The following is a 25,635-nucleotide window of genomic DNA, read 5'->3' on the forward strand; positions in this document are numbered from 1 at the left end:
GTTAAGTGCATTTTTATGGGATATAGCAATGAGAGCAAAGGCTACAGACTCTATGATCCCGTTACTAAGAAGGTTTTTGTCAGCAGGGATGTTGTTTTTGATGAAAAATCAGAATTATCCTTGGCTGGTTTGGACACATATCAGGCTGCCCGTGATGTTTTTGAAGGGCTGCTGCCCATTACTTTTGGTGATTCAGCTGGAGGTTCACAAAATGAACCTAGTGTTCAGCCAGCTGCTCCTATTGAAAGTGCAGAAATTCAGCCATTGGCTGATCGGAATACTCAGCATAATGCTGAAACAGAAATTCAGCAAGAGCTTGCACACAGCCAGGATGCTAGACAGCTACCTAGATGGTATTTGCAGACTATGCAAGATAGTCCTTTGGATGCACCCATGGCTGGTCGTACTAGAAGGCAAACTCGTTTGCATGATTCAGCACATACTATGGAGTTTATTATGGCAGCAAGTACTTTTGATAATGAAGAGCCTGAATGTTATGAGGATGCACAACACAGTGTGCATTGGAAGGCAGCCATGCAAGCTGAATTAGATTCTATTACTAAGAATCACACTTGGGATTTGGTGTCCTTGCCATTTGGGAAGAAAGCCATTGGAACAAAATGGGTCTACAAATTGAAAAGAAAAGCAGATGGATCCATTGATAAATACAAGGCACGGCTGGTAGCTAAAGGCTACGCACAGAAAAAGGGCATTGATTATGAGGAGACATTTGCTCCCACTTCCCGTATGACGACCATTAGGTCTATGATTGCTTTGGCTGCACATTATGGTTGGACAGTTCATCAGCTAGATATCAAGACTGCATTTTTGCATGGGGAACTTCAGGAGGAAGTTTATGTACAGCAGCCCATTGGTTTTGCAGTTGAAGGCTCAGAACATTTGGTATGCAAGCTCAAAAAGGCACTATATGGTTTAAAACAAGCTCCTAGAGCTTGGTATGAAAAGATAGATGCTTTCTTGCTTGGTTAGGGGTTTCTAAACAGTTCATCTGAGTCTACCCTTTACGTATGTAAAGAAGGGGGATCTATGCTGATTTTATGTCTTTATGTTGATGACCTTTTGCTCACTGGAACACATGCTGGTCAGATTTCAGCATTCAAACAAAATTTGCAGCAAACTTTTGACATGTCTGACTTGGGAGTTTTGCATTACTACTTGGGCATCCAGTTCATACATACTGCTTGAGGTATTGGGTTATCACAGTCAAGGTATATTGGGCAGCTTCTTGAGAAATTTGGCTTACAGGATTGCAAGCCAGTTTGTACTCCCATGGAACCTGGACTGAAACTCTCATTACATGATGACAGTGATTTGTTTGATATACATACATATGCTCCTGCAGTTGGATGCCTTATCTATCTATGCAATACTAGGCCGGACATACAGTTTGCAGTTTCAGCCTTGAGCAGGTATATGCATCAGCCACGTATGTCACATTGGCAAGCTGTTAAACGTGTTTTCCGCTACTTGCAGGGTACTCGTTCTCTTGGGTTGCTTTATGCCAAGGGGGGACCACTGCATTTACATGCTTACAGTGATTCTGATTGGGCTGGTGATTATGATACACGTCACTCTACTAGTGGCAATTGTTTCTTTCTTGGCACTTCTTGCATTTCTTGGCTTAGCAAGAAACAATCCACTGTTGCCACATCGTCATGTGAAGCTGAATACAAGGCAGCTTTCACCACCACAGTTGAATGCGTATGGCTTAGACGCTTGCTAGCTGATTTGGATGTATCTGTTACTGAGCCTACTCCTTTGTTCACTGACAGTCAGAGTACCATTGCAGTGGCACGGAACCCAGTGTTTCATGCTCGCACGAAACACATTGAGATTCACTATCACTTTGTCAGAGAGAGGCTACATGCAGGTGATATCAGCCTTGTCTATTGTCCTACCACCAGTAATGTGGCAGACATCTTCACCAAAGCTCTTCCTCGTGACAAATTTGAAGCATTTCGCGATGCTTTAAATTTGATATCCTTTGGTGGCGGATGATCCTTGTACTCTTGATCACTCTTCACTCCAGGGGGGTTTGTTGGGTATTTTACTCACGCCTTACTTACGCCTACGCTCATATGGGAGTGTCGGTGATCAGTAGGACACTGGGGCACTTTTTACTCTCGGTAGGAGAGGTTTTTTCCCCCAGACTTATGGTCTTATTATCGTATGTACTTATGTGCTTATGTTACACACATTTAGGCACTTAGTGTGTGTCGGGTGTGAACACCCCCCTACAACCCTAAGGTTTAAGGGTTGTACTTTGTACTTTCAGATTACACTCATTCAGTCTATTCTCTTGGGTGTCGTGCTTCAACTCTGTCTCTTTCACTCTCACACTGTCTATTGAATCTGGCTGTATCTCGATCCTCTGCTCTCACAGATCATTGTTGTGGTACAAGACATGGTGATGATTCCTGGGGGTTTGTTTCTCCCCATCATTGTATATTTCATTGTACTCACCACCCACGATTTGAAAGAGGGTGTTAGCAAAGTAGATTTCATGGGAATTAGGCTCTTTATTAGGCTTTGTATTAGGTGCCTTTATGGCCATTGGGCATTTAGGGCTAGCTAATTTGTCTCAAGTCTCATTCTAGGGCCTGTATATACTCCACTCCCCCTTCTACTCTTGTTACATCGGATCACATCCACTCGGAAGAGGGAGACTAGAGGCACTCCTGGTCATTATACGTGCCATTAGCCTGTGTGGTTGTACAGTACATCTCCTGTATTCTGTTATGGATTCCATTGCCCATTCATTCATTGTTTGAGTTCTTGTTTTCTCTGTCATTGTTCATTCCTCTCAGTGTTCAGCAGCTGTAATTCTTCCAATTCCGTTGCTCATTCTCACAGACATGACAGCTGCCCAGTAGTCTTTAAAAGTGATTTGACTCCATCCAACAGAATATGCATACTCAAGCACTACTCGTCTCTCCATAGCATGTAGACTACTCAGGGGAACTCTTAACATTGTCAGGAGCTTCACAATTATTCTTCCATATTTCAAGCTCCCATAGCCTGTTTTTTCACTGCAGTATGGTATCCCCTAATGGTGTTGCCTATCCATCCACCCAAAACTTAAAACCTTTGGCTTATTTGCCTTAGGTCCCCAAGACTGCCCTGAAGGGGCTGTATTCATATGATTTCATTTTTTTTTAGCTCCAACTAGACAGTCAAGCACTTACACTTCTTTGGCTTTCTTCTGAGAAACATAATTAGCCACAACGTATTTCATCTTTTTAAGAAAAAGATCCCTCTTTTAGAGAGAAAGAGGTTGTCCTTGCCATAAATGAGAGGTGAAAAATGTGCCACTTCCTTTTCAATAATGGGAAGAGGTTGTCCTTGCCATGAGTGAGAAGTGAAAATGTGTCACTTCCTTTTCAATAATGGGGCATCCTAATAAGTATTACATCCATGAGAAAAGGACTATGATAAAAAACTGAAGGCAAGAAGGATGAGATAAACCATGTGGAACAGATGTAATTCTAAGCTTCACTTCCCTTTTTTGTTTGTAAAATCTTCTTAGATTGTGCACATGGAAATCTATACTTCTGCACTTTGAAAGTTGTTCAATAAACACAGTATGATAATTTCAAAATAACATGGAAAACTTGTCCAGAAAGGAGCAGGTCATGAAACAGTCAAACAGATACCTTGTCACCAACTTGAGAAATAATTGAAGCATCAAAAAGGTTTCAATAGTTTAATGAGGGAATTGTCAACCACAGACAAATTAAAACAAGCATTTCTCTGGCACAGAACCATCTAAAACCTGAAAGGAAAGGGATAAGGATCAAGTAAATAACCAAGCCAATGTTGACATTAGGGGTGCTCAAATCCTCCTTCAGTCGACTAGCTATAAATACCACAGGACCGTTCACTTTTCTAAGCAAATCTCCCACTTTCTGGAGAAAAATACCCCTTTCTTTCACAGGTGCTGCTCTAGCAAACCAGTGTTGAATATCAGGAAAGTATACTATTACTGGATTACCATATAGTACCATCTGCAATGCAAGGAAGACACAAAGTATCGTCATCTAAACCACTGTAAACCCTTGAAAGAACAGCACAAAACCTACTTATAACCTGGCAATTCATAAGCATACCTTGCAAAGAGCCTCAATAGGAAGCTCTGGAAACCTAGCTAGCCAAGCCTCATCAGAAGCACTTGAGTCTACTTTTTCAAGTTCATCAGCTGCAAAAAGGAAACTCGTTTTGACTTTTTTTAAACTGAAAACAACAATAAAACAAGATGGCACAAATTATCAATAAAATTTAAATCTAAATTTCAACAATGTTCCTAATGCTGTCCAACTACCATGGCCTTAACAGAAGGGTGTGGAGACAGAGTCTTCAATGAGGTAGATGATACCACTAGACAACCTAGCACACTGGCAATATTACACCTGACTGCAGTCGCACTGTAGCACAAAAAAAATAGTGCATCGATACATATAACAGGTTCTAGATTATTACATAATTGATATCATAAGCTAAAACCTTGCTGTAAGTGTGGAGGCCTCTTCAATGCCAATGCCACTAGACAATCTATCCTACTGACAATAAATGTTGACTGCAATAACATTCTTGCACCGAAAAACAATGGCATTCTTGCATCATAGAATGAAAGCACCATGGACTCCTTAAACATGGACTCCTCTATGTCAGTTGCCTACCTTTGCAACAACAAATGCTGATTACTAGGGACACAAAAAAGAAAGATTACTCTAAGCTAGGAAAATCAATTGATTCATCATTTTTCTACATAAACTTGGGGCCTTGATGCATACTTTGAAGCTCTTGGCTAAGTTCTACACATCCAGTATCTTGCCTGTCAGCCTTCAGGTACCCATACATGTCCCTGCAGTCCCAAATTACTAGCAGGCCCACTATGCATATAAATGACTCTACTGAAAAGCTGCAAATTCTCCAAAAATTCTTGATGAGATTGATGTATTCTGGGCTCAGAACTGTCTTCTGCATGTAGGATAATAAGCATACTTAAGGAAAAGGAGAAATGGAAAGTGAAACAGAATGAAAAACAGAAACAGCAAAAAATCCAGTAATTACAGAGGTATGTGAAACACGGTGTCGCAGCACGTAGGGTTGAAGGTCACCACAGGGGTTTGGCAAGAGAAGAATGTATGGGGGTTCAAGAGCTTAGATTCCGGAGATGGTAGAGATAAGAGAAGAGTTGAAGGTTTCAAGCCAAGTCTTGAAGATAAGAGACAGCAGGATGAAGGTAGATTCAAGGAGAGGAGTAGACAGAAGAAAAGGGGTTTGAAGAAATTGAAGACGTAGAAAAATACTCCCAAAAAGAAATAGAAAATGAGGAAGAATACTAACAGAGATGAAGCCTGTCAGTTTCTTTTAGCATTATGAGAAGATATAACTCTAATAGAGAAAAACGTGTACAAAATAATACCTTCCTCTATGCTGCTCAAATCGCCAATCTGATGCTTCCATTGGCTCCGATAGGGGGGTTAAATACTAGGACACTTGACCAGAATTCTGCCAGATTACACTTTCGTCTCCCACTTTGGAGTGTTGTTCACTGCTTGAAAACAACAATCGCGCGTTGCGCGATTTCGTAAATCTCTCTTTTTACATAAAATCCTCTCAAATTGGCTGAAAGCTACATGCTTTCTTTTACATGTCATCCTAATCTAAAAGTTGTCTATAGTTTTATGGATTTTTACAAGAGATAATATCTAGAATATCAAAATTGGCTAAAAACTTGTCCAAAAAAATCTAATATTTTGAACCATAGACACTAACACTAATGCTTAAAGTGGCATTGACTCTCTAAATCTAAAAGAAAGCCACACTCTAGATTTTTTTACACGGTGTGCACGTAACGGCACGACATCCACCCCCTCCTAACCTGCACATCCTCTCGCATGTGCCAAAGTCTTATGGATTTACAGTGTCAAAAGAAGTATCTTCTGCCATGTCAATGTCTTCATCTTCTGCATCTTCTTCTTCCTCTATGTCTTCATGCTCTTGAATTATATTCAAGTATTCTAACTCATATGTTGAACTTTCTCTTTGTTTGAAGAGCTTGATTCTTTTTCCAACTACGGGTATCTTTATACTAGTCCCATCCAATTCAGCCAATGAATATGTAGCATTGTCATAAATGACGACCTTTACCATATATGGGTCAAACCAATGCTTTACCATCTTCCTAGAAGCACTGTACTGAATGTCTAGGCTGCTGTCATAGACAAGCATCCAGTCATTTTCTTGAATTGCTCTTGGCCGAAGTCGATGTCGCTTATCAAATTTTCTTTTGTTCTTTAGTCTTGCTGTCTTTAGCTTCTTGATAGCTGCTTGAACGTCTTCAGACCTTCTTTCTAGCTACCATATGCGCAAAGTCAGCAACTCTTCTCTATTGATGCCTTCCTTTGAAAGTAGAAGACTCCATGTGAGAATAGATTCTTCAATTGGCATAATTGGTTGTTATCCATGCATAAATTCAACTGGCATATAGCCAGTCACTGAACTGTGAGTAGTCCGGTCAGCCCATAATGCAAAAAGTAGCATTTTAGGCCATTCTTTGATCTTTCCTCTACAAGACTTTGCTAGAGCTTTGAGAATAGGTTGATGACCTCTCTCACTCTTTCCACTGCCTTCAGGATAAAAGGCTGATGTCAAAGCCAACTTGATACCCAATTGAGTAAAGAAGTTGCATGCCTAATCAGCATCCAATTCTCCTCTATCTACAGTTACTTTACCCACACAACCATTTCTGCAAAACACATCTTCAAGCAAAAAACGACAAACAGCTTGAGTGGTCTTGGTTGTTAAGGCTTTGCCTTCAACTTGATTAGTTAGATCCTCTCTTGCAAGCACTAAATACCGCATATTCCATATTCCATATTCCTGTAGGCATGGTTACAAGATCAATAACCCATCTATAATGTATGAATAAGAGATAAGTCGGTTGTAACCCATCTCGATGCTTGACCATAGAATACATCTGACACACATAACAAGTTTCAACAAAATGTGCTATGTCCCGACACATGTTTTGCCACCAATATTTTTCTTTGACTTTACTAAAGGTTCACCATATGCCTCTATGGCCAGCCCATAGGCTTTCATGAAATTCCTTCATTACCTGTTGTTGCAATCTTTTGTTACCTAAAACTTGGATAGGTACTCCTTTCTTCTTCTTTTCGTGCTTCCATAGATGTCCTTCTTTAAGAAAAAAGCCATAAGCTTTCCTCTTGATATGCTTGAACTCCTCATCAATCCAAGTCTCCTTCTTCTTCATTGTGCTCAAATATTGGCCGATCTTCAACCAATCTTCTTCACAATCTTCTTCAAGGAAATGAACTAGAACTTAAGCAATGCAATGAGCATGCTCGCTTCTAGTTAACCACCCTGTTGTTTTCAGCTTTGGACTAGTATATGCAGTAACTGAAAAGGTATTTTCAGCAACCATGAAATGAAATTCAGCAACTATAGATTCTTCAGCTTCATCTCCTTCCATCAGCTCTTCTTCATTGTCATATCTTGCACGTGATCGTATGTTAGCAACTAGATTCACCTTTCCTGTAATATGCTTTAATTCGGGGCTAAGAGATTTAATATATACAATCTATCTTAGCATAGCAATGTCCGGTGTAGAGCAGTTGGCAATCATGCCCAAGAGTGGAAGACAATCAGTTTCTACCACTACAAAAGTACCTATAAAGTATTCACGATCACACTTTAATGCTGCTACAACTCCCACAATTCCCTTTTTACTTGTGCATACCTTCTTTGACATTCATTGAGAACTTTTGCTCCAAAACGAATTGCATACCTATTACCTTCAAAATCCTCTTGGCCAACAACCTATCCTATCCCAATGGGACTTGTATCCACACTAAGGATGATGGGTTGACCATTTAAATAATCAGCCTTTTGAGAGTGGGGCTGAAATTAACAGCTTCTTTAATTTACGCATAGTGAGAGTATGCTCATTACCCCAAAAGAATCTTTGGACTTTTCTTAATAATTGATAAAGATTTTCGACTACATGAGCAAAATGTGGTATCCATATGAGATAGAATACGCATGCGCCAAGAAATCTTCTTACCTCTGAAATATTTGTGCATTTTTCTTACATTCTGTTGATGGCATCTATCTTGATTGGTAAAGGTTTACGTCCATAGGGACTACACAGATGTCCGACCACTAGGACTTCTTCTACTCCAAAAATCGACTTAGCTCCAGAAAGAGTAAGATGTACCTCTTCTAGCCTTGTCAAAATCCTGTCACAATCATGAATATGGTTAACTACAAGTGTCCTGCAGTCATCTTCGTCAAGCTCCTCATTCTTTTCATTGACTTCACATCCCTTGATAGGTACATCATCAAGAAATGGAAGAGTAAGTTCTGGAATAAAGTCCTTTCAAACTTTGTGCATGGCATTCATCATATGGGCTACGGAGTTTGTTACACCTTATGGTAGAGTGCGCATGCGGACCAATCCAAGAGGTGTCTTCATTGTGGTAATGTCTTGGCTTTCTAATGAAAGCTGAAATTGGTCATATCCTGAATATAGGTCGCCCATAGAATAAATTGCTCTACCTACAAAAGCTTCAGCAAACTCATCAACAATTGGACCCGAACCAACATTTCGGATTATGACATGGTTAACAGGCTGAAGATCTTGGATGAATCGTAAAGATCCATTTTTCTGGGTACGGTAAATCACCGATTTGAGTAAGGTGCTGAAGAAGGTTCTAAAATCTTCATTCTGATCTTCTCATTTAGAAGTTCCAATAATTTGGGCAAATGCGCCCTTGGAACAAGAATGGGCTTGAGGTTCCAAGGCACATGTGGGACCGTAAAAATGACCATAGAAGCCACAATATTTGGATCCACACAGCCTATTTCACTTGGTTGAAATGCAAAAGCTTTTCCATGTTTCATTAGCATTTGCATAAAAGAGTGTTTTTCAGCCGGCGAAAGGAAAGAATTTTCACCTATTTTGAGCTCCTTTCAAATGTGAACTTGTGACCAATGTTAGAAAGATCACGAAGACCTGGCTGATTTGCTGCCCTATCAGCGATCCCTTCACTTTCAAGAGGCAGTGGGACTGCCACACGTTTGACTTTCTTATCCACCATCTTGTATTTTGTCTCCACTTGCGCTTCAATCTTGTTGAGTAAACCAATGTCTTCCTGCTCAACAAATTCTTGAATTGTTTAATAAAAATCCAATGTACATACTTCTATGGACTGATTTTCAACCTGATTTTCTATATGAGCAACTGCATATATTTCAGCCAATGTGTCAGTAGTAATCAGTCCAAAAAAAATGCCCGAAATATCTTCATTTTCAACCATCATGTCATAAGTTTTCAGCTCCCTTTTTACAGGACATAAGTATTTTCTTTCAGCTTTAGTCATGGCTGGAAGAGACTTATAACAACCCATACTATTGGCTGTACATACATACAGATTTGCGCGATGGTTAACACACACAGTAAGAAATTGGACAGCTCGTTCATTATCCTTGCTTCGGATTCAAACATAGGAAAAACCATCATCAAGAGCTTTTGTTTCCAAGCGGGCTTCAGAAATGTAAGGTTGCCCAAGAATGATAGGGTAACTACAAGAGTCTTGAAAAAAAAAGTAAAAATTGTCTTTTATGTCTCCAAAAGTTACCTGCACATTAGGACATGCAACATATAACTCTCCAGAAGAGTTATTTGCAGCTCTCATTCGCCAACTTGGATCAACATCTATGGGCCATCCGCCACTTTCATAGAGACTCCTTGCCATGACGTTCATCTTCGAGCCATGGTCTAAGAGTGCAATACATGGTGTTTCTTTTTCTCCAATTTTGACGACTGCGTCCGTTGTTACTCTTGCCCAATGCGTACGGGAGTAGTGACTGCTTGGAATGAACCGAGACTCTTTCTCATCATGCATATGCTATAAACGGCCTTCTTTTTGAGAGGTGGGCTGCCCAACTAGTTTGGACCAATCGACCATTACATTTTCAGCTTTCACTTCTTTAATTTTTGCATTCATGCTTTCTTTATCTTCAACTTCAATTGCTGCAATTAATTCTTTAACTACTTCAAGTTAAATTTCTTGTGAAGTCAATTTCTCTTCATCCTGCACAAAACTCAAAGAACTTGCAAAAAAGCATGCACTGTTTCTTCAGCTTCATCACCAACATATTGTCTTTTCCTTTTGATTACATTAATAATTACATCATGGAATTCACGTTTGGCAATTCCAAGAATTTCACCTAAGGTGAATTCAATTTTGCTTCCCAGAATTTGTTCTTCTAGGACTCGTTTGAGATCAGTTGTAGATTCTATATTAGACTGCAATTGGTAGCCTGGCTGCTTGCCTTTCTTCTTTCCTTCGATCTTCTTTGTTTGCGGCGTATCTTCCATCTCTTGATCTGGGGTTATATTTTCAGTACGCTTTGGTTGTTCAGGCGTTCTTCTAATTACCCGTTTTGGAGGGCCAGAAGAGGAAGGCCCTGGTTCATCTTCTCTTCTTCTCTTTTCTTCAATCAAAACTTCTTTATGATTGACGTCGGCCAAATATGGAAAGGCGGAAAAAGAATCTATCGGTTCTTTCCAACCAGTTATTCCTCGAATGCACTGACTGGCATTAACCAAATCTTCTTTGGTTGCTTTACCACATTCCATTTGATCTAGTGCCTGCACCCATACTTTAGATTGCACATTAGCTTTACATGCTTTCAAACTTAATTTAGTTGGCTCAATTTGCAGCCCATAGGTAGCTGCATCAATTGCTGCATAGACATTCTTTACAGCTAAATCTTCTAATCTTTTCTTCATTCCACCATTGCCAAAATTCAGCTCCAGTGAAAGACCAGTTTCAGCTGCATGAATTTTTCTATCTTTCCAAAAGACGAGCTTCTTTGCTTCAGCCTCACGGAAGGCAGAACACTCCCTCTTATCATGTTGTTGGCTGTCATACCAAATATAGCGCCTCTTAAAGCCTTCTCTCATGGGTCTTTGAGTTGATGATCGTCCTCGCTCTTCAACTTTGGCATCCAGCTTCTCCACCTTGAAACTAATTTCTGTAAGATTCAAATGAAGGTCACGCATGCTTTTGATGAGTTCATTCATTACATCATTTTTAGAAAAAACAGAAGAAAAAAGAGTTGGTTGATTAGTCAAAGGAATAGGGGATTTTGAAGGTGGAACAAGCTCCATCAATGGAGTTGTTGAAGTTGAAGTAGAGCCCAATCTTAGTCGCATCCGCTCTCTTCGAGAAATCATGTTAACTGCATCAATAACATCTGTCCATGCATTCTTGACTCCTGATTCGGAGGTAACATCTTCTAGGCGATTAGCAAACTTCTCTTGCAAAATGGGATCTGGAGTCTTAAGGAATAATTCAATTTTCTGACCTTCCATACTTTGTTGGTCTTCAGCATCAAATTGTCCAAATTTACTTTTAAACTCATGGTATAGAGCTATTGCAGCTAAACCTTTGTTGGGTTTTTCAACCCATTCAGTGAAACTTTTCTTCGTCGTAAGGCCAGAGTCTTCTATGAAGAATTCTTTGCGTAGGGCTTTTTTGAATGCAGCCTAATCCGCATCTTGTTGGAAAAGACTATGGATTCTTCCTTGAAGACCATGCTTGGCTAGTCTGGCAAAATAACAGCTCCATGCATGTTGCGGTACATCAAAGAAAAGCATTTTCTCAACATACAAACGAATGAAAACAAAGACATTTTGACCATTAAATTGTTTTAATTCATGACCAACTTCTTCTAGGGTCTTGATAGCTATGGAATCAATCTTCTCTTCGTCTTGCCTTTGTTATTATTGTTATAACATTTGGATTTTTTGAACCTGAGTCTGCTGTAGTATGTGCACCAATTGTTGTAGAGTATCTCCTAAAGAATCCCCCATCTTGGAATTCTCTTACACCGACCTTCACGTTGGGCACCAATGTCGCAGCACGTAGGGTTGAAGGTCACCACAGGGGTTTGGCAAGAGAAGAATGTATGGGGATTCAAGAGCTTAGACTCTAGAGACGGTAGAGATAAGAGAAGGATTGAAGGTTTCAAGCCAAGTTCTTGAAGATAAGAGACAGCAGGACAAATGTAGATTCAAGGAGAGGAGTAGACGGAAGAGAAGGGATTCGAAGAAATTGAAGACGTAGAAAAATACTCCCAAAAAAAATACACTAACACTAATGCCTAAAGTGGCATTGGCTCTCTAAATCTAAAAGGAAGCCACACTCTAGATTTTTTTACACGGTGTGCGTATAGCGGCACGACAACGGAAGTGGAGACACAAACAAGAATATCATGGAAATGAAAATAGCAGCATTTTGGAGTATGATATTCATCAAGGCTGGATTAAAATGTTCGTTAGACACAAAACTGAAATAATTGCACAAACCAAGCCTTGTGATTCATCAAGACTGCTAATAAGCAAGATGAGTAAACACAATAATGGAGAGTTCACACAAACTATAATGCACCTACCTCACTAACATGGGTATCTACTAATGTACATAAGGCAGCAAGATCATGATTGCATGACCTCTTGAGGCTCAATATAGAATTAATTCATCTTCTCATCCTCTGCCTGCTATGAAAGCACCCATCTGCTGGCCCAGGTTATGATAGACAAGCTAAATCCCATTAAGAGTTAATATCCTGCTTTAACCTGAGATTTAAACAACAGTGGAGAGTAACTTATAGGGTTTCAAGACTGATTAGCTGCTGCTGCACCACCGCCTCCTCCAGTCCCCTGCCCCCTCCCTCAATCCCCCTTGCAGCCTACTGCATCTCCAGCAGGTGGGAAGCTCTTGGCCTGCCCCTCATCCTTCTCCTTCCCCTTCATCCACTGGGCCTGCCTCTCACTACCTCCCCCCTTTACCTCCTATTGCATGGCCCTCCCGCCACCTCTCCTGTGCTATGCCACTCACTCCCCACCCTGTTCACCCTTTCTTTCCTTGTATTTTGGCCTCTTTTCCTTGTTACCCGGTTCCCCTTCCTTCCCCATGCCTTCAGCCTTCTGTCCCCTTCTGCTTTCTCATCATGGTATTCCTTCAAAAGTTCAGCAACAGCTAAAGGGTCCCATTATCTCTCATGATTACAAGAGCCTACCCTGGCTTGAATGGACTGTTGTCTTCTGCACCCCTGCCAACCCTTTTTTGGTTATCTCACCAACTTATCAATGAGCAATTTGAGCAGATCCAGCAGCTCCTCTCCACAAGTATAGGAAGGGATTTTCATTTCTGTTTCTCACAAATCTTTGAAGAAGTTTGCATCACTTATGCACAGAAGATCTGAAGGAGAGCCTTAAGCTCGATTTCAAAGGCAACACAGGTGACATTTTAGGAGGGACATGAGGGTGATTGGGATCTCTGATTTTTGTGGAAAGAAGTAAACAGCAAGGCATTGCCAGATCAAAGACATTTGGGTGGCAAAATGTGGAAAGAGCATAGACCAATAGACCACTCCAGCCTCAGGCACTCTGATGCACACATGCTCAGAGACCATGTAGACTCTTAGAGGTAGGTGGAGAGATAACAATTGAGACGAAGTGTATTTGCAAAGAAGATGGCTATCCCGCAGTTCTTCTTGTAGGCTACCTCCTAGTTTAAGAACTTGGGCAATAATCCATCCTCCCACAAAGCAAGATGGGATAAATTTACTATGGATACTAGATGCTCCTAGTGCTAGATCCTTGGTTCTATGCCTACAACAAGCATGGATGAGTTTCTACCCTATCAATGGCATTATTTGAGTACCAATAATATCCTATATTGAATTGATTGTAGGAAGAGAAAGACAGAATCCTTGCTTCTTGAAAGGCTACATTATGAATATCAGCATTACTCATACTAAGTGCAGTAAGAAAAAGGTAGAATCCTGACCACATTAAGAAGATAAAGTTAGACATTGCCAGCATCTGATCGTTAAAACATTCTCGCGCTTCTTTGAAGCTAGAAAATGGAAAGTGAGAAGCAGAATAGAAGGTGATACTACTCATATGAGTTTCTTGTTTAAGGGTTGAATCCATCTGTCCAGAGAAGTGTGATAATTGTGTATAGAAAAATATCCTACCATCACAAAATACTTCATCAGCATCACTATTCCCATGCTTGCCTTGAAATTTCACACAAACTTTCCATGGAAGGCCATCGGATATTGAAGTTACAAATCCCTCTTGGCCAATCCTCATCTTTGACCTGATCAAGCAAATTGATCTTTTAGCAAATATTATAGAGGCACAGAGGTAGGAGGGTTAGGACCCTGCACACTTCAGTTTTAATCACATATACTGACTCAGCACTGTACTAAGCTGACCTGTAAATTCCTATAAAAGCGAATTGGAACTGACAATGCACCTGATCTTTGCTTTTGAATCCTTAGGCCCACTGAACTTTACACGATCACCTTCAAATTATCAGATAGATATGTATTTAAGGGTAGAAGATTGAAAGAGTATCATGAAAATCATAGCAAAACTAATACCATACATGGATATTGAAAGTTACTGGTGTAACTGAGTACCTATTATTAGATCATGCCACAGTTTCTTCAACTCATCACCCTTTTTCCCCAGCTTCTTAAGTTCATCTTCACGCCCTGTAAGCACCAATTTCTTAACCTCCTCTGCCCAGTAGTTGTTCTCCATATCCATTGTTTTGAAACAATGCTTTTTTGCTTCATTATTAGCTGGAGCATAGGGTGACTTCCACTGTTCACTGAGTTTTTCTTCCAGCGTTTTACTGAGTTTTTCTTCCAGCCTTTTAAAGTCCTTCACATCAATGATCTTAAGTGGATGAACAATCACCTTAAAAAGGAACAAAGCAAGAATCATGAATACCCAAACCAACACAATAAGAATCATAAAAAACCTAATTTGTACATGTAGCTACATTAACTTCAAATGCAAGCCTAAAGACCAACAGCCATTATGAATAATATTAATTCTCATTTCCAAGATTTAGATGCCATCAAAACACAAAATGGCGCAGTCTGGTTACACAAATAGCATTAATATACAGCATTTTTCCTGGCACAATGCAGTGCAGAAGATAATAGATTAGTAGGATTAACTTACATCATTACTTCTAGATGAGTACCTACAATTCTAATTGAGCAAAGAAGCCCTCATTTGGCTACATAATTTTTTCAAAAGCGAACTATGAACTCCAACGATGACTATAAGAAACAAAGCTTTTGATACTTCTAGCCTTGAGAAAACAAAGTATGGAATATGACTGAACCTTTTGATGCTTTCTGGACTTGAGATACCAAAGCATGGAATATGACTAAAGAAATGAAGAAATTTGATGTTTTGACAGTATAGTGGTTGTCGGTGGATCTTTAATCTTAAGAAAATCAAGAAATAACATTTGGATCTGACAAGTGTTGTTCAACTTGGATTTGAATATCCTAATCAACCCAATCTTCTCTCACACCCCCAAAATTCTTGTAATGTTCTCCCCCCCCTCCCCCCCCCAAACCACCTTTCCACATGAACTAGATGTGCCTATGTTACACAATTTTGGGCACTTATCGTGTTTCACACACTTCGGGTGTAAACACCCTCTTACAACCCTAAGGTTTAAGGGTTTTACTTTGTACTTGCACCTTACACTTCAAATAATTGCTTTGGGTGTCTCGCTCTCACACTCTACACTATCTACTCCACTCTTAGCTAACTTTGATCTCTTCCTGTTCTCACAAATGGTATCAAAGCAGTACTCTGCTTAGCTCAGCTTCTTGGCCACTGCCAGTGAGCTGCCAACTTGCAACTCCAGAAGTCTTGGCATTAGCATTCAGCCACAAGCATCACCAACCAATCTACTCCGCCACGCAGTACCAGATCTGCCCCCTATCCACTTCCAACAGGAGCCGCCCTATTCCCGCCCTCTAACCTACGGCGCCCCATCAGCAGGCGTCGCCCAGTCAGCCAACGCCTCAAGAACCTCGACTGTCCCGCTCTTGCACCCGCCTGCCCTTCCCACCTTGAACCTGTGCCCACCTAGGCGCCGCCTACAACCTATCTGCCTGCCACCAGCACAATTGCGCCCTCCTCCTAGAGAACATCTGCCCACCAATCGCCGCCTGGCCTAGCCCGCCCACCACCCAACTTCCTAGCGTGCCACCTGCACAGGCCGCCATCCCGCCTCCAACTCAACCTCCACCTGCATCCGCCAGTCCAGCAGCTCAGAATCGGAGGTACAAGAACTTTTTTATTTATTTTTTAATTCAAATTCACTTTTGGGGAAGGGGTTTTTTGCCCGGGCAGGCAATCTTAAATTCAGCACGTCTGGGACATGATTACAACAGAGATTTCTTGCATTTGGGCCAAACAATTTGGGGCTTTTGCAGCTAGCTCATTGATTGACACATGTACATCTGTGACAGTCTGAAATAGACTGATTTTGAGCATTTTGGGACAATAAATTTTGGGGCTTTTGCATCTACAGTGCTGCTGAGCATTTATTGCGCCTAGGACTGTGTGCATTTCAGACAGTTTTGACAGAGTGTGCTTCAATTTGCTAATTACAGCAAGGTATTTGCTGTAATTTCTGGAAATTCTGAGATTTCCAGGTTGGTCCAGCTTGGGACATTGCTTTTTTGCTCTCTGATTGTTCTTTTGCTCACAGGGACAAATGCTGATCAGATTTCAGCATTCAAACAAAATTTACAACAAACTTTTGAAATGTCAGATTTGGGGCCTTTTAGTTCATTCATGACGCTAGAGGCATTGGATTGTCACATTCGAGATACATTGGTAAACTTCTTGAGAGGTTTGGCTTACAAGATTGCAAGCCAGTATATACACCAATGGAACCTGGACTGAAGTTGTCATTGCATGATGATAGTGACTTGTTTGATATCCACACATATGCTCCAGCAGTTGGATGCCTTATCTACCTATGCAACACTAGGCCGGACATACAATTTGCAATTTCAGCCCTGAGCAGATATATGCTTCAGCCACACATGTCACATTGGCAAGTTGTCAAGCGTGTTTTCCATTACTTCCAAGGTACTACGACCCTTGGATTGCTTTATGCCAAGGGGGGACCGCTGCACTTACATGCTTTCAGTGATTCAGATTGGGCTGGTGATTATGATTCTCGTTACTCTACTAGTAGCAAATGTTTCTTTCTTGGCTCATCTTGCATTTCTTGGCTTAGCTTGAAACAATCCATTGTTGCCACATCATCATGTGAAACTGAATACAAGGCAACTTTCACTACCGCAATTGAATGCATATGGCTTAGGCCCTTGCTACCTGATCTGGATGTATCTATCACAGAGCCTACTCCTTTGTTCACTGACAGTCAGAGTGCCATTGCAGTGGCACGGAACCCAATGTTTCATGCATGCATGAAGCACATTGAGATCCATTATCACTTTGTCAAAGAGAGGCTACATGTCGAAGATATCAGCCTTGTCTATTGTCCTACCACCAATAATGTGAGAGACATCTTCACCAAAGCTCTTCCTCATGACAAATTTGAAGCATTTTGCAATGCTTTAAATTTGATCTCCTTTGGTGGACAACCCTTGTATTTTGATCACTCTTCACTCCAAGGGGGTTTGTTGCGTTTGACTCACACCTACGCTCACAGAGGAGTAATGGTGATCTTCAATAGGACACTGGGGCACTTTTTACTCTCCGTAAGAGAGGTTTTTTCCCTAGATTTATTCCCTTTATTTTATGTGCCTATGTTACACAATTTTGGGCACTTATCATGTTTCACACACTTTGCTCATACCCTCTTACAACCCTAAGGTTTAAGGGTTGTACTTTGTACTTGCACCTTACACTTCAAATAATTGATTTGGGTATCGTGCTCTCACACACTACACTATCTACTCCACTCTTATCTGAGCTTCGATCTCTTCCTGTTCTCACAGAGATAGCACATAATGAGATGCCATTACTTTTTATTTTCCCCGCCAGTTTGCACAAAGAGAGAGAGAGAAGGAGAAGTAGGAAACAAGAGAAGTGAGGAGGTGGTAAAGAAGAAGTGGTGAAGAAGAGAAGAGAAGAGGAAGAAAAGAAGAGGAGGGAAAGAGAGAAAATAGAGAAGAAAAGAAGTAGATGAAAAGAAGAGGAGGATAGAGAGAAAGAGGGTGAAGAAAAAGAGGGAGTGAGACGAAGAAGTAAAAAGATATCGTCTTATATCGCAAAGGGCAACACCACTCCGGCTCACAAGAATCTCATCTACCTTCATACCTTTCGTATCCTGACACAAAGCCTCCATCTCCTGGCTAAGTCTTGATCTCGCAAGAAGCCATCAATCCATTCAGAGTTCAAGACTGTCAACGCTTGGAGCTAGTGCCATGGATGTCTTCTCGCAATGGCCCCGAAGAGAGGGTATTCTGGAGCAAGGAGCACGGAAGCTACCAACACAGTCACGAACATGGCCAACACGCCATCACATGCGACACAAGACCAAGTTCCTTCGTAAGTTAGCATTTATTCGATACACGACTAGGAACGCAAATAAAGAAATTTAAGTTTGGTAAAGAAATTATAGCAAAAGGAAATGTTAGAACATGTAAAGGCTATTAAATTAGAATTTAATAATTCAAAGTTAGGATAAATTGCATAACATTACATTGCATTGGGTAAATTATCTCAAGTTGCTTGTAAACAAACAATTGCATCAAGAATAAATTCTTTTTGCATTTATAAATTGTACACACATAGGAAAAGGTGGAAAGTTGCATTAAGAATAGTTCTCTTTGCATTTTTAAATTGTGCAAACATAGGGAAAGATGGAAAGTTGCATTAAGAATATTTCTTTTAACTTTTACAAATTATGTTGATGTAGGGAAAAGTGAAAATTGTATCAAGGATATTTCTTTTTGCATGTATGAATTTCTTAAATATCAAGAAGTATTCTCTTAATATACATAGAAAATTAGCTTTTCTTGGTATCAAAAAATCATTTAAAAGTAAATTAAAACAACGTAAGTAGGTGATCAAAAATTGTTGATTGGTAGTACTTTTCTTTCAGGAGTGAAACTCCGTTACTATTAATTAAGTTAAAAATTATGGCTACACAACCCTTTGAAAATTATTAAATCGAATATGTAGTTGGTCTTAAACCTAGGATATTCGGACAAATTCGCTTGTCAACATGACAAAGCGAAATATGAGTCTTAGATTATGAGATAACAAAAAAGAATGTTGAAATTCTCCTTGGAAAGAAACACAAAAAAGGGCTAAGAATTCCAAGGGAGAAAGTACTCGTTTATCGACTCACGTAATCTCCAAAGAAATCATGATTCCAAGACCCGATTAATCCTCACAAATTAAGATAAATTCTAGATCTGTAATGAGGTTAAGCAACCAACCTTGACAAGAGTTACGAGTGAAATTTGTAAACAAAGACTAACAACAACTAAGAAAAGACCCAATGAAGAAAAGTTAATCAAAGTTTAAATCTCAAAGTGGGCGACTTATGAAAGACAAATCCGAATAAAAACTAGGAAAAACTCCAGAAGAGAGCAAGAAGAGGACGGAGTTAGAAAGAATTGCCTCTAAGTTAAGATCTTGCTCCATTGCCTTTTGTCAAAAGTGGTGCAACAATGGAAGCATAAACATGTGCTGAAATAAACTGCTGAACACAAGACAAAAAAAAAATGAGAGAATACGATACAGATGAGAACTCAAATGTATGCTCGAGAAATGGAATCCATATACCAAGACATGAGACAGTGCAGATACAATGTGAGTCACCAGCTGTGGAGGCACTGGCACCTGCTCCCTCTCTCCAAGGACTGTCCAGTGATGAATGAATAAGTGGAGGAGGGAGCCAAACAATATATAGGCCAAAATAAATACCTACAATATGACAGGTCGGCCGACTGGCTGCAAATAATGCCCAAACCTCAATAAATAATGACAAATAAAATGCCTAAATAATCTATGTGCCCAGCCTGCTGAACCACAAGTCCAGACTCAACCATGAGTTGACTAGTCTGCTAACATACTCTCTCAGATCATGGGTGATCTGATACAATACAATATACAATGATAATGTTGCATCATAGTACATACAACAATGTCCACCAGAGTAGAACCATGGATACCCAAGTAGTAAGTGCGCAAGCCGCCACCAAGGTGCCTTGGAGAGAACCTGATGTCGATGTCGATCGTACCACCTCCTAAAGATAGAGAAGATCATAGTAGCTCTCAATGTCTGTCAATAATGCCCCTAATGTAGCATACGTGACCATCCTGTCACCAATGCCGCAGTGCATAAATGGCCATGGATTCCCCATCTTTGGCTAGATCGCCTAAGTGTCCCCTCATGTGAGCTTCAGACGAAAGCCACCCGCTCTCTGTCAAGTAACTAGCCCATCATGAACCTGGATGTCAATCCCAGCTCCAAGATTTGTACCTGCCAGACTTCGGTTGATGCGTCAGGGATGTCCCTCTTTGGATCCTGTGCATTTGTATAGAAATATAGATGAGGCACAGCTGCCCCAACTCACCACCCTCTCACACTCCCTCTCTAGCACTGGAGAGTCGTAAGGGATGTCCACATCACCACCACTAGAAAGCAGCTGAGGAAGGGGCTACTAAGCCCTTCCCTCGATCCGAAGAAGAGGATCCCTTCCGCACCTTGGGCTTCACCTTGGCTGAAGGATCGGAATCGGAATCTGAGGCAGATGAGGACTCATTGGAGGAGTCCGCATCCCGCTTCGTCTTCTGCTCCTTTTTCTTCCTGGAAGCCACTAACTCTTTGCAGTCCTTCCTTAAATAACCTTTCTTGCCACAATGATAACACTAGGCCTTCAACTTCTTCATCTTTGAACCCCGCTCTGAAGCTGCAAGAGCCTCACCGGAACATCCATAATGTGACGGAAGCCTCCCCTGTAGTCGCAAAGTAGCCTCATGCTCAAGTAGCATGGAGGACATGTGAAGAAAACTGACAAGAGTTGTAGATGTTTGCGCCCGTAAAGCATTCGACACTCCATCAAATTTCCGAGGAACCTTGTAGAGTACCATACCAACAATATGTGCCTCTGATAGGGCAGACTACATAGTGCGAAGCTAGTCCCGGAGTTGGGTAACACGAAGTAGGAAGGATTGAATCATATCTTTGGATTCAAACTTCAGTTCCTGGAGCTGGCCATAGAGAGTAACAGCCCTCATGGTGGAAGGAGCCTCGTACATCAACTGTAACTTCGACCATACATCTGAAGCTGTCGTACAGGAGGTGACCGCCGGTAGGACTTCTTTGGAAATACACCGAAGTAACGCCAAATAAGCACGGGCATCATCCAAATCCCATGTAAGCACAGTCTCCTCATGGTTGTCTTTATCAAAATCACATGGAACTGAAGAAGGTTATCGAGGATGTGCCACAGCTCCGTTAACCACGTACCATAATTGCTTTTGAATAAACCAAGCCTTCATCACCGCACTCCACATGTAATAATCAAGTCCATGGAGCTTGTCATCAGTGGATGTGCATGGAGGAGCCATCTGGAGAGGATTTAGAAAAAAATAGAGAAAAGAAGGGATTGGGAGAGGAAACACAGCCAAACCACGAGCACAGACTGCAAAAAAAAACAAGAGTTCACATGCAGGATAACCCAAAAACTGATCAAAAGAAGCCAAAATCTGCTGCACAAAGTCAAAAAATCAGTTCAAAGCTACCAGAAACAGCAAAAACAGCCTGTTTTGCTAGTCGCCCGGCCCAAAATAGTGCTGAAAACAACAAAATGCAGGCTGCACACTGCATAAACAGGTGTAGGGAACTAACGCCATCAGCCTGACAATGAGAACACAGGCAACAGGAGGTGTTGGACAGCAGATGATGGCAAATCTGCAGAAAACGCAGGTCAAACAGGTCGCCTATATGGAGCAGCAGCCACCTAATCAGCAAGAGGGAAAACAGTCCTAAAATCAACAATAAAACACAGCAGAAACACAAAAACTGAAAACTCATACCATGTCAGAAGTGGTTAGCAATGGAAGCATAAACATGTGCTGAAATAAACTGCTGAACACAAGACAAAAGAAAATAAATGAGAGAACGCAATACAAATGAGAGCTCAGATGTATGCTCGAGAAATGGAATCCATATACCAAGACATGAGACAGTACAGATACAATGTGAGTCACCGGCTGTGGAGGCACTAGCACCTGCTCCCTCTCTCCAAGGACTATCCAGTGATGAATGAATAAGTGGAGGAGGGAGCCAGACAATATATAGGCCAAAATAAATGCCTACAATATGACAGGTCGGCCAGCAGACTAGCTATAAATAATGCCCAAACCTCAATAAATAATGACAAATAAAATGCATAAATAATCTATGTGCCCAGGCTGTTGAACCACAAGTCCAGACTCAACCATGAGCTAACTAATCTACTAACACCTTTCTATTTGTTAGGAATAATGCTTGAAGGAAATTGCAATGCTTGTAGCAATGCATATAAGTTTAACTTGATGCACTTGGGAAATTAATTGAATAATCAAAAATCCTGATACACCAAGTCTGCAACAGGATAAAAAGGAAAGCGCACTAGACCTCCCCCATGGCTAGTTGCAAGTCCCTTTTCCAAGGGGAAACAAATTGCCACCTCCGAGAGTTTTGGACCCACCTTGATGACAAGAGGTCGCTCCGCAAGGGAATCCTTGGGCAGAGGAGTTGAGGGTACCAAGGGGGCTTAGGCCGATAAACACTTAAGACTCCTAGGAACTATCCAAGCTCCTACGTGACTCAAGATGGACTTCCTAAGGCCCGAGTACTAGTTAGGGATGGAAATCTTGGAGAAATAAAGGCCTTTGTATCATTTTTCCCTATAGGCAGAAGATGAACACTTGTGTAAGAATTTTCTATTAAAAGAAAGAAATTGTCTTCAAAAAGGATTGTTTTCATTATTTATGTGTTGTGAATTTAAATTACGTGAACAAACATAGTGACTAAAAGGATTAATTAAGGAAGCTAATTTTTTGTATATAACTTAAATATGTTAGGTAAGTAGATAACTAAAGCTACCCAATCGAGGGAAGCAAGAGGGCATGATTCCCGATGGATCCACCCTAAGGTAGGGTAGTCTTGGCAAGTTGAGAGCTTCTCACAAATTCGACGTGTTAGAATATAGGAAAATTTGACTCTAAAATCAATAAGGACCTTGACTCTGTATCATTTTAGGGAAACGAAGTAAGACTTTGCCTTACAGACAAAGGGGTTGACATTCTCCTACTCCCTCTCGTCTCTCTCTCTCCTTGAACTAAGTGCTGAACGAGTCGGCTTCGGTTCTCGAGCAATCTAGCGCAAGCAATTACTCGAAGACCGACACTAGTTAATCCCGAATAGGAGACCTTAGCTTACCTAGAAACCAAAATTCAAGTCGATTCTCGTGGTAACGGCCAATACCTTCCGTTATGAAGTGGACTCAAGAGAGTTTAGGCAGCAAACCTCATGTTATTCGAAAGAGTACTAAGCAATGTTACATAGAAAAATCATCTCGATGGACCACTAAATCGTGCCACAAAGGGTATCCCAAGCGGGCACATGACAATTCCAAGCAGACCTCTAGTGCTCCCTCATCCTATTCAAATCTCAAGACTCATACACTAATTTTCTCTTTTGGGCTTTCAATCAAACTTGTAAATTAAAAGGTCTGCAGGTATATCAATGCTAGTCTAAATATTGTCCATAAATTGCACATGCTACCATCTTTACAAGGTCAGTGATAAATCCATGGGTTTGGTAAAGATGTACAACTAGTATGTACATAACATTGAAGCAATGACTTCTAGTGCTGCAATCATCTCAATGAGAGTGCTTGAAACTCTTCTATGTATGTCATTTTTTAAGACTTGGGCAATGCATAAACTTTTCAGTCTGACACGTTGCATTTCTGCACAAAGCCTGGCAGTACCTAAGATGCATTGAAAGAGGGAAGCCCCTCATTCCCATCATACAAGCCTTCCTTTCCAAAAACATGCTTAGGAATCCAGCATCCCTATTGTCATCTTGTACAAATTAGATTCAGGATTGAGAATGGTTGTAACACTGGGGTTAAAGACGTCTTAACATCTCCCTCCTCCTAGCCTCAGTTCGATTTACATGAGGTGATACAGGCTTGTTGGCCAGAGAACTTGTTGAAATCATCGATGGAAATTGGAGCTCACATCTTATCAAAAACGTGATGTGTAGTCTGTTGGTGTGTATATTCAGAATAAAACCCTGAAAGAGCAAGTAGCTTCGGACGTCAGTCTTAAATGTCTGTTCTGCTATTGTTCTCTGGCAGCAATGACAACTTTTTCTTTGATTCTTTTTAACGTGTTCATTTTTTCACTCTATGCTTCTGTTAGTTCCCTTCTCACTTCTTTGTTCTCACCATGAATGGAGTTAAGATCCACACTATAACTATAGAGCACAGGAAGCTTGAAAACTTAGATAGGGCAACAGTAAAAAATATTTGACAAAAACTCCTCTTTGTATGCTTAATGGGTACTGACACAAAGGCCACCTTAAATATCTCATCATTGTTCATAAGACACAAGTGGCAGCTTCATCACAGAAAGAGCATACAAGTTAGATCATACCAGATCATCCAAGTTTTTACTTGGTATAGCATCAGCACTTGTTGTTGCATCATCTTCATTGGCAACCACTTTGTCGTCATCATCATCCTCTTCTTCAAGCAATGATACCATAGCATGTGCACCGTTAATATCCTATTAAAGAAAATACCCTGTCATTCAGTTTTTCTCTGACCAGAAATGAAAGCAGAAATCAGTTAAAGAAAGCATATTGCTAAGCAGTCTGAGAGTCCTGCTCATATAATCAATTCAATCAACCTTTGCAGACAAAAAGTTGCTGTCTAGAACCAACAGAGATGCTTGAAGCTGATGTGCAAGTGCCCTCACTAATGTTTCCTGATAAATTTCTGTTCCTGCAAGAGAGTGAATCCAGCTCAGACAAACATCATAAAAGCACAAAACAGAGACATTGACAGACTGAGCAGTATAATATCAGACATGCTCCACTGTCATAGCTACAAGTTTTAACAGGTGTTTTGAATTATCAAATTTTCTCTGTATAACATTTAGAAAAAAGTTTGCAGAGTCTTGAAAGCAGTTCTCTAAGTAGAGACTTGTGGGATAAAAGATTGAATACATGAGATAGGACAATCAATGAAAATATGTACCACCACCCATACAATGGGCTGAGCACATGGCAGATTCAAGAATGATCCGAGCAACATATCTGGCCACAGCATGATAGCTCCATAACTCATAGGCCCATGACAAGGAACTGCTTAGCAGCTTCAAAACAGCTTGCCTGTGCTCTAGTAGCAAGCTTCTAGTCAAGCCAAGGAATGATTTTCCAGTTTCATAACACCACCTCGCAATCCCTATGCAATGAAAATGGTTTCAGAGGGTGCATTTACAAGCCCAACACTGCAAAAAAACTAATAAAAGGAGGAAATTAGTTGCATTTCTGCCCCAAGCAGGTGAAGAATTGAGTCCATTATCAGGTATCTGAGCACTGATTCATGGATTAACAGACTGTCCACCAATAGATCTAGCAAGATTATGCTTCCAACATATAGTTTAACCAATTACGAGGCCAATGTTTATGGTTC

The 25,635-nt window shown here is 40.7% G+C and overlaps 1 protein-coding gene across 3 annotated transcripts in view; it reads right to left on the reverse strand.

Annotated features, from left to right (window-relative positions):
- Positions 1 to 25,635, reverse strand: part of LOC148025873 (uncharacterized) — a 111,041-nt gene that overhangs the window by 79,664 nt on the left and 5,742 nt on the right. For all 3 annotated transcript variants that reach the window (XM_087693130.1, XM_087693129.1, XM_087693131.1), the window contains 7 exons: positions 24,848 to 24,942; positions 24,593 to 24,724; positions 14,551 to 14,833; positions 14,385 to 14,433; positions 14,101 to 14,225; positions 4,128 to 4,216; positions 3,828 to 4,025 (listed from right to left, as the gene is read on the reverse strand). In XM_087693130.1, the coding sequence (XP_087549256.1) occupies positions 3,828 to 4,025; positions 4,128 to 4,216; positions 14,101 to 14,225; positions 14,385 to 14,433; positions 14,551 to 14,833; positions 24,593 to 24,724; positions 24,848 to 24,942 (971 nt within the window). The remainder of the gene's footprint in view (positions 1 to 3,827; positions 4,026 to 4,127; positions 4,217 to 14,100; positions 14,226 to 14,384; positions 14,434 to 14,550; positions 14,834 to 24,592; positions 24,725 to 24,847; positions 24,943 to 25,635) is intronic.

This window comes from Lygodium microphyllum, chromosome 14 (assembly GCF_053477565.2).
Source record: "Lygodium microphyllum isolate KBCC chromosome 14, Lygodium_microphyllum_v1.1.10, whole genome shotgun sequence".
Taxonomy (NCBI): Eukaryota; Viridiplantae; Streptophyta; class Polypodiopsida; order Schizaeales; family Lygodiaceae; genus Lygodium; species Lygodium microphyllum.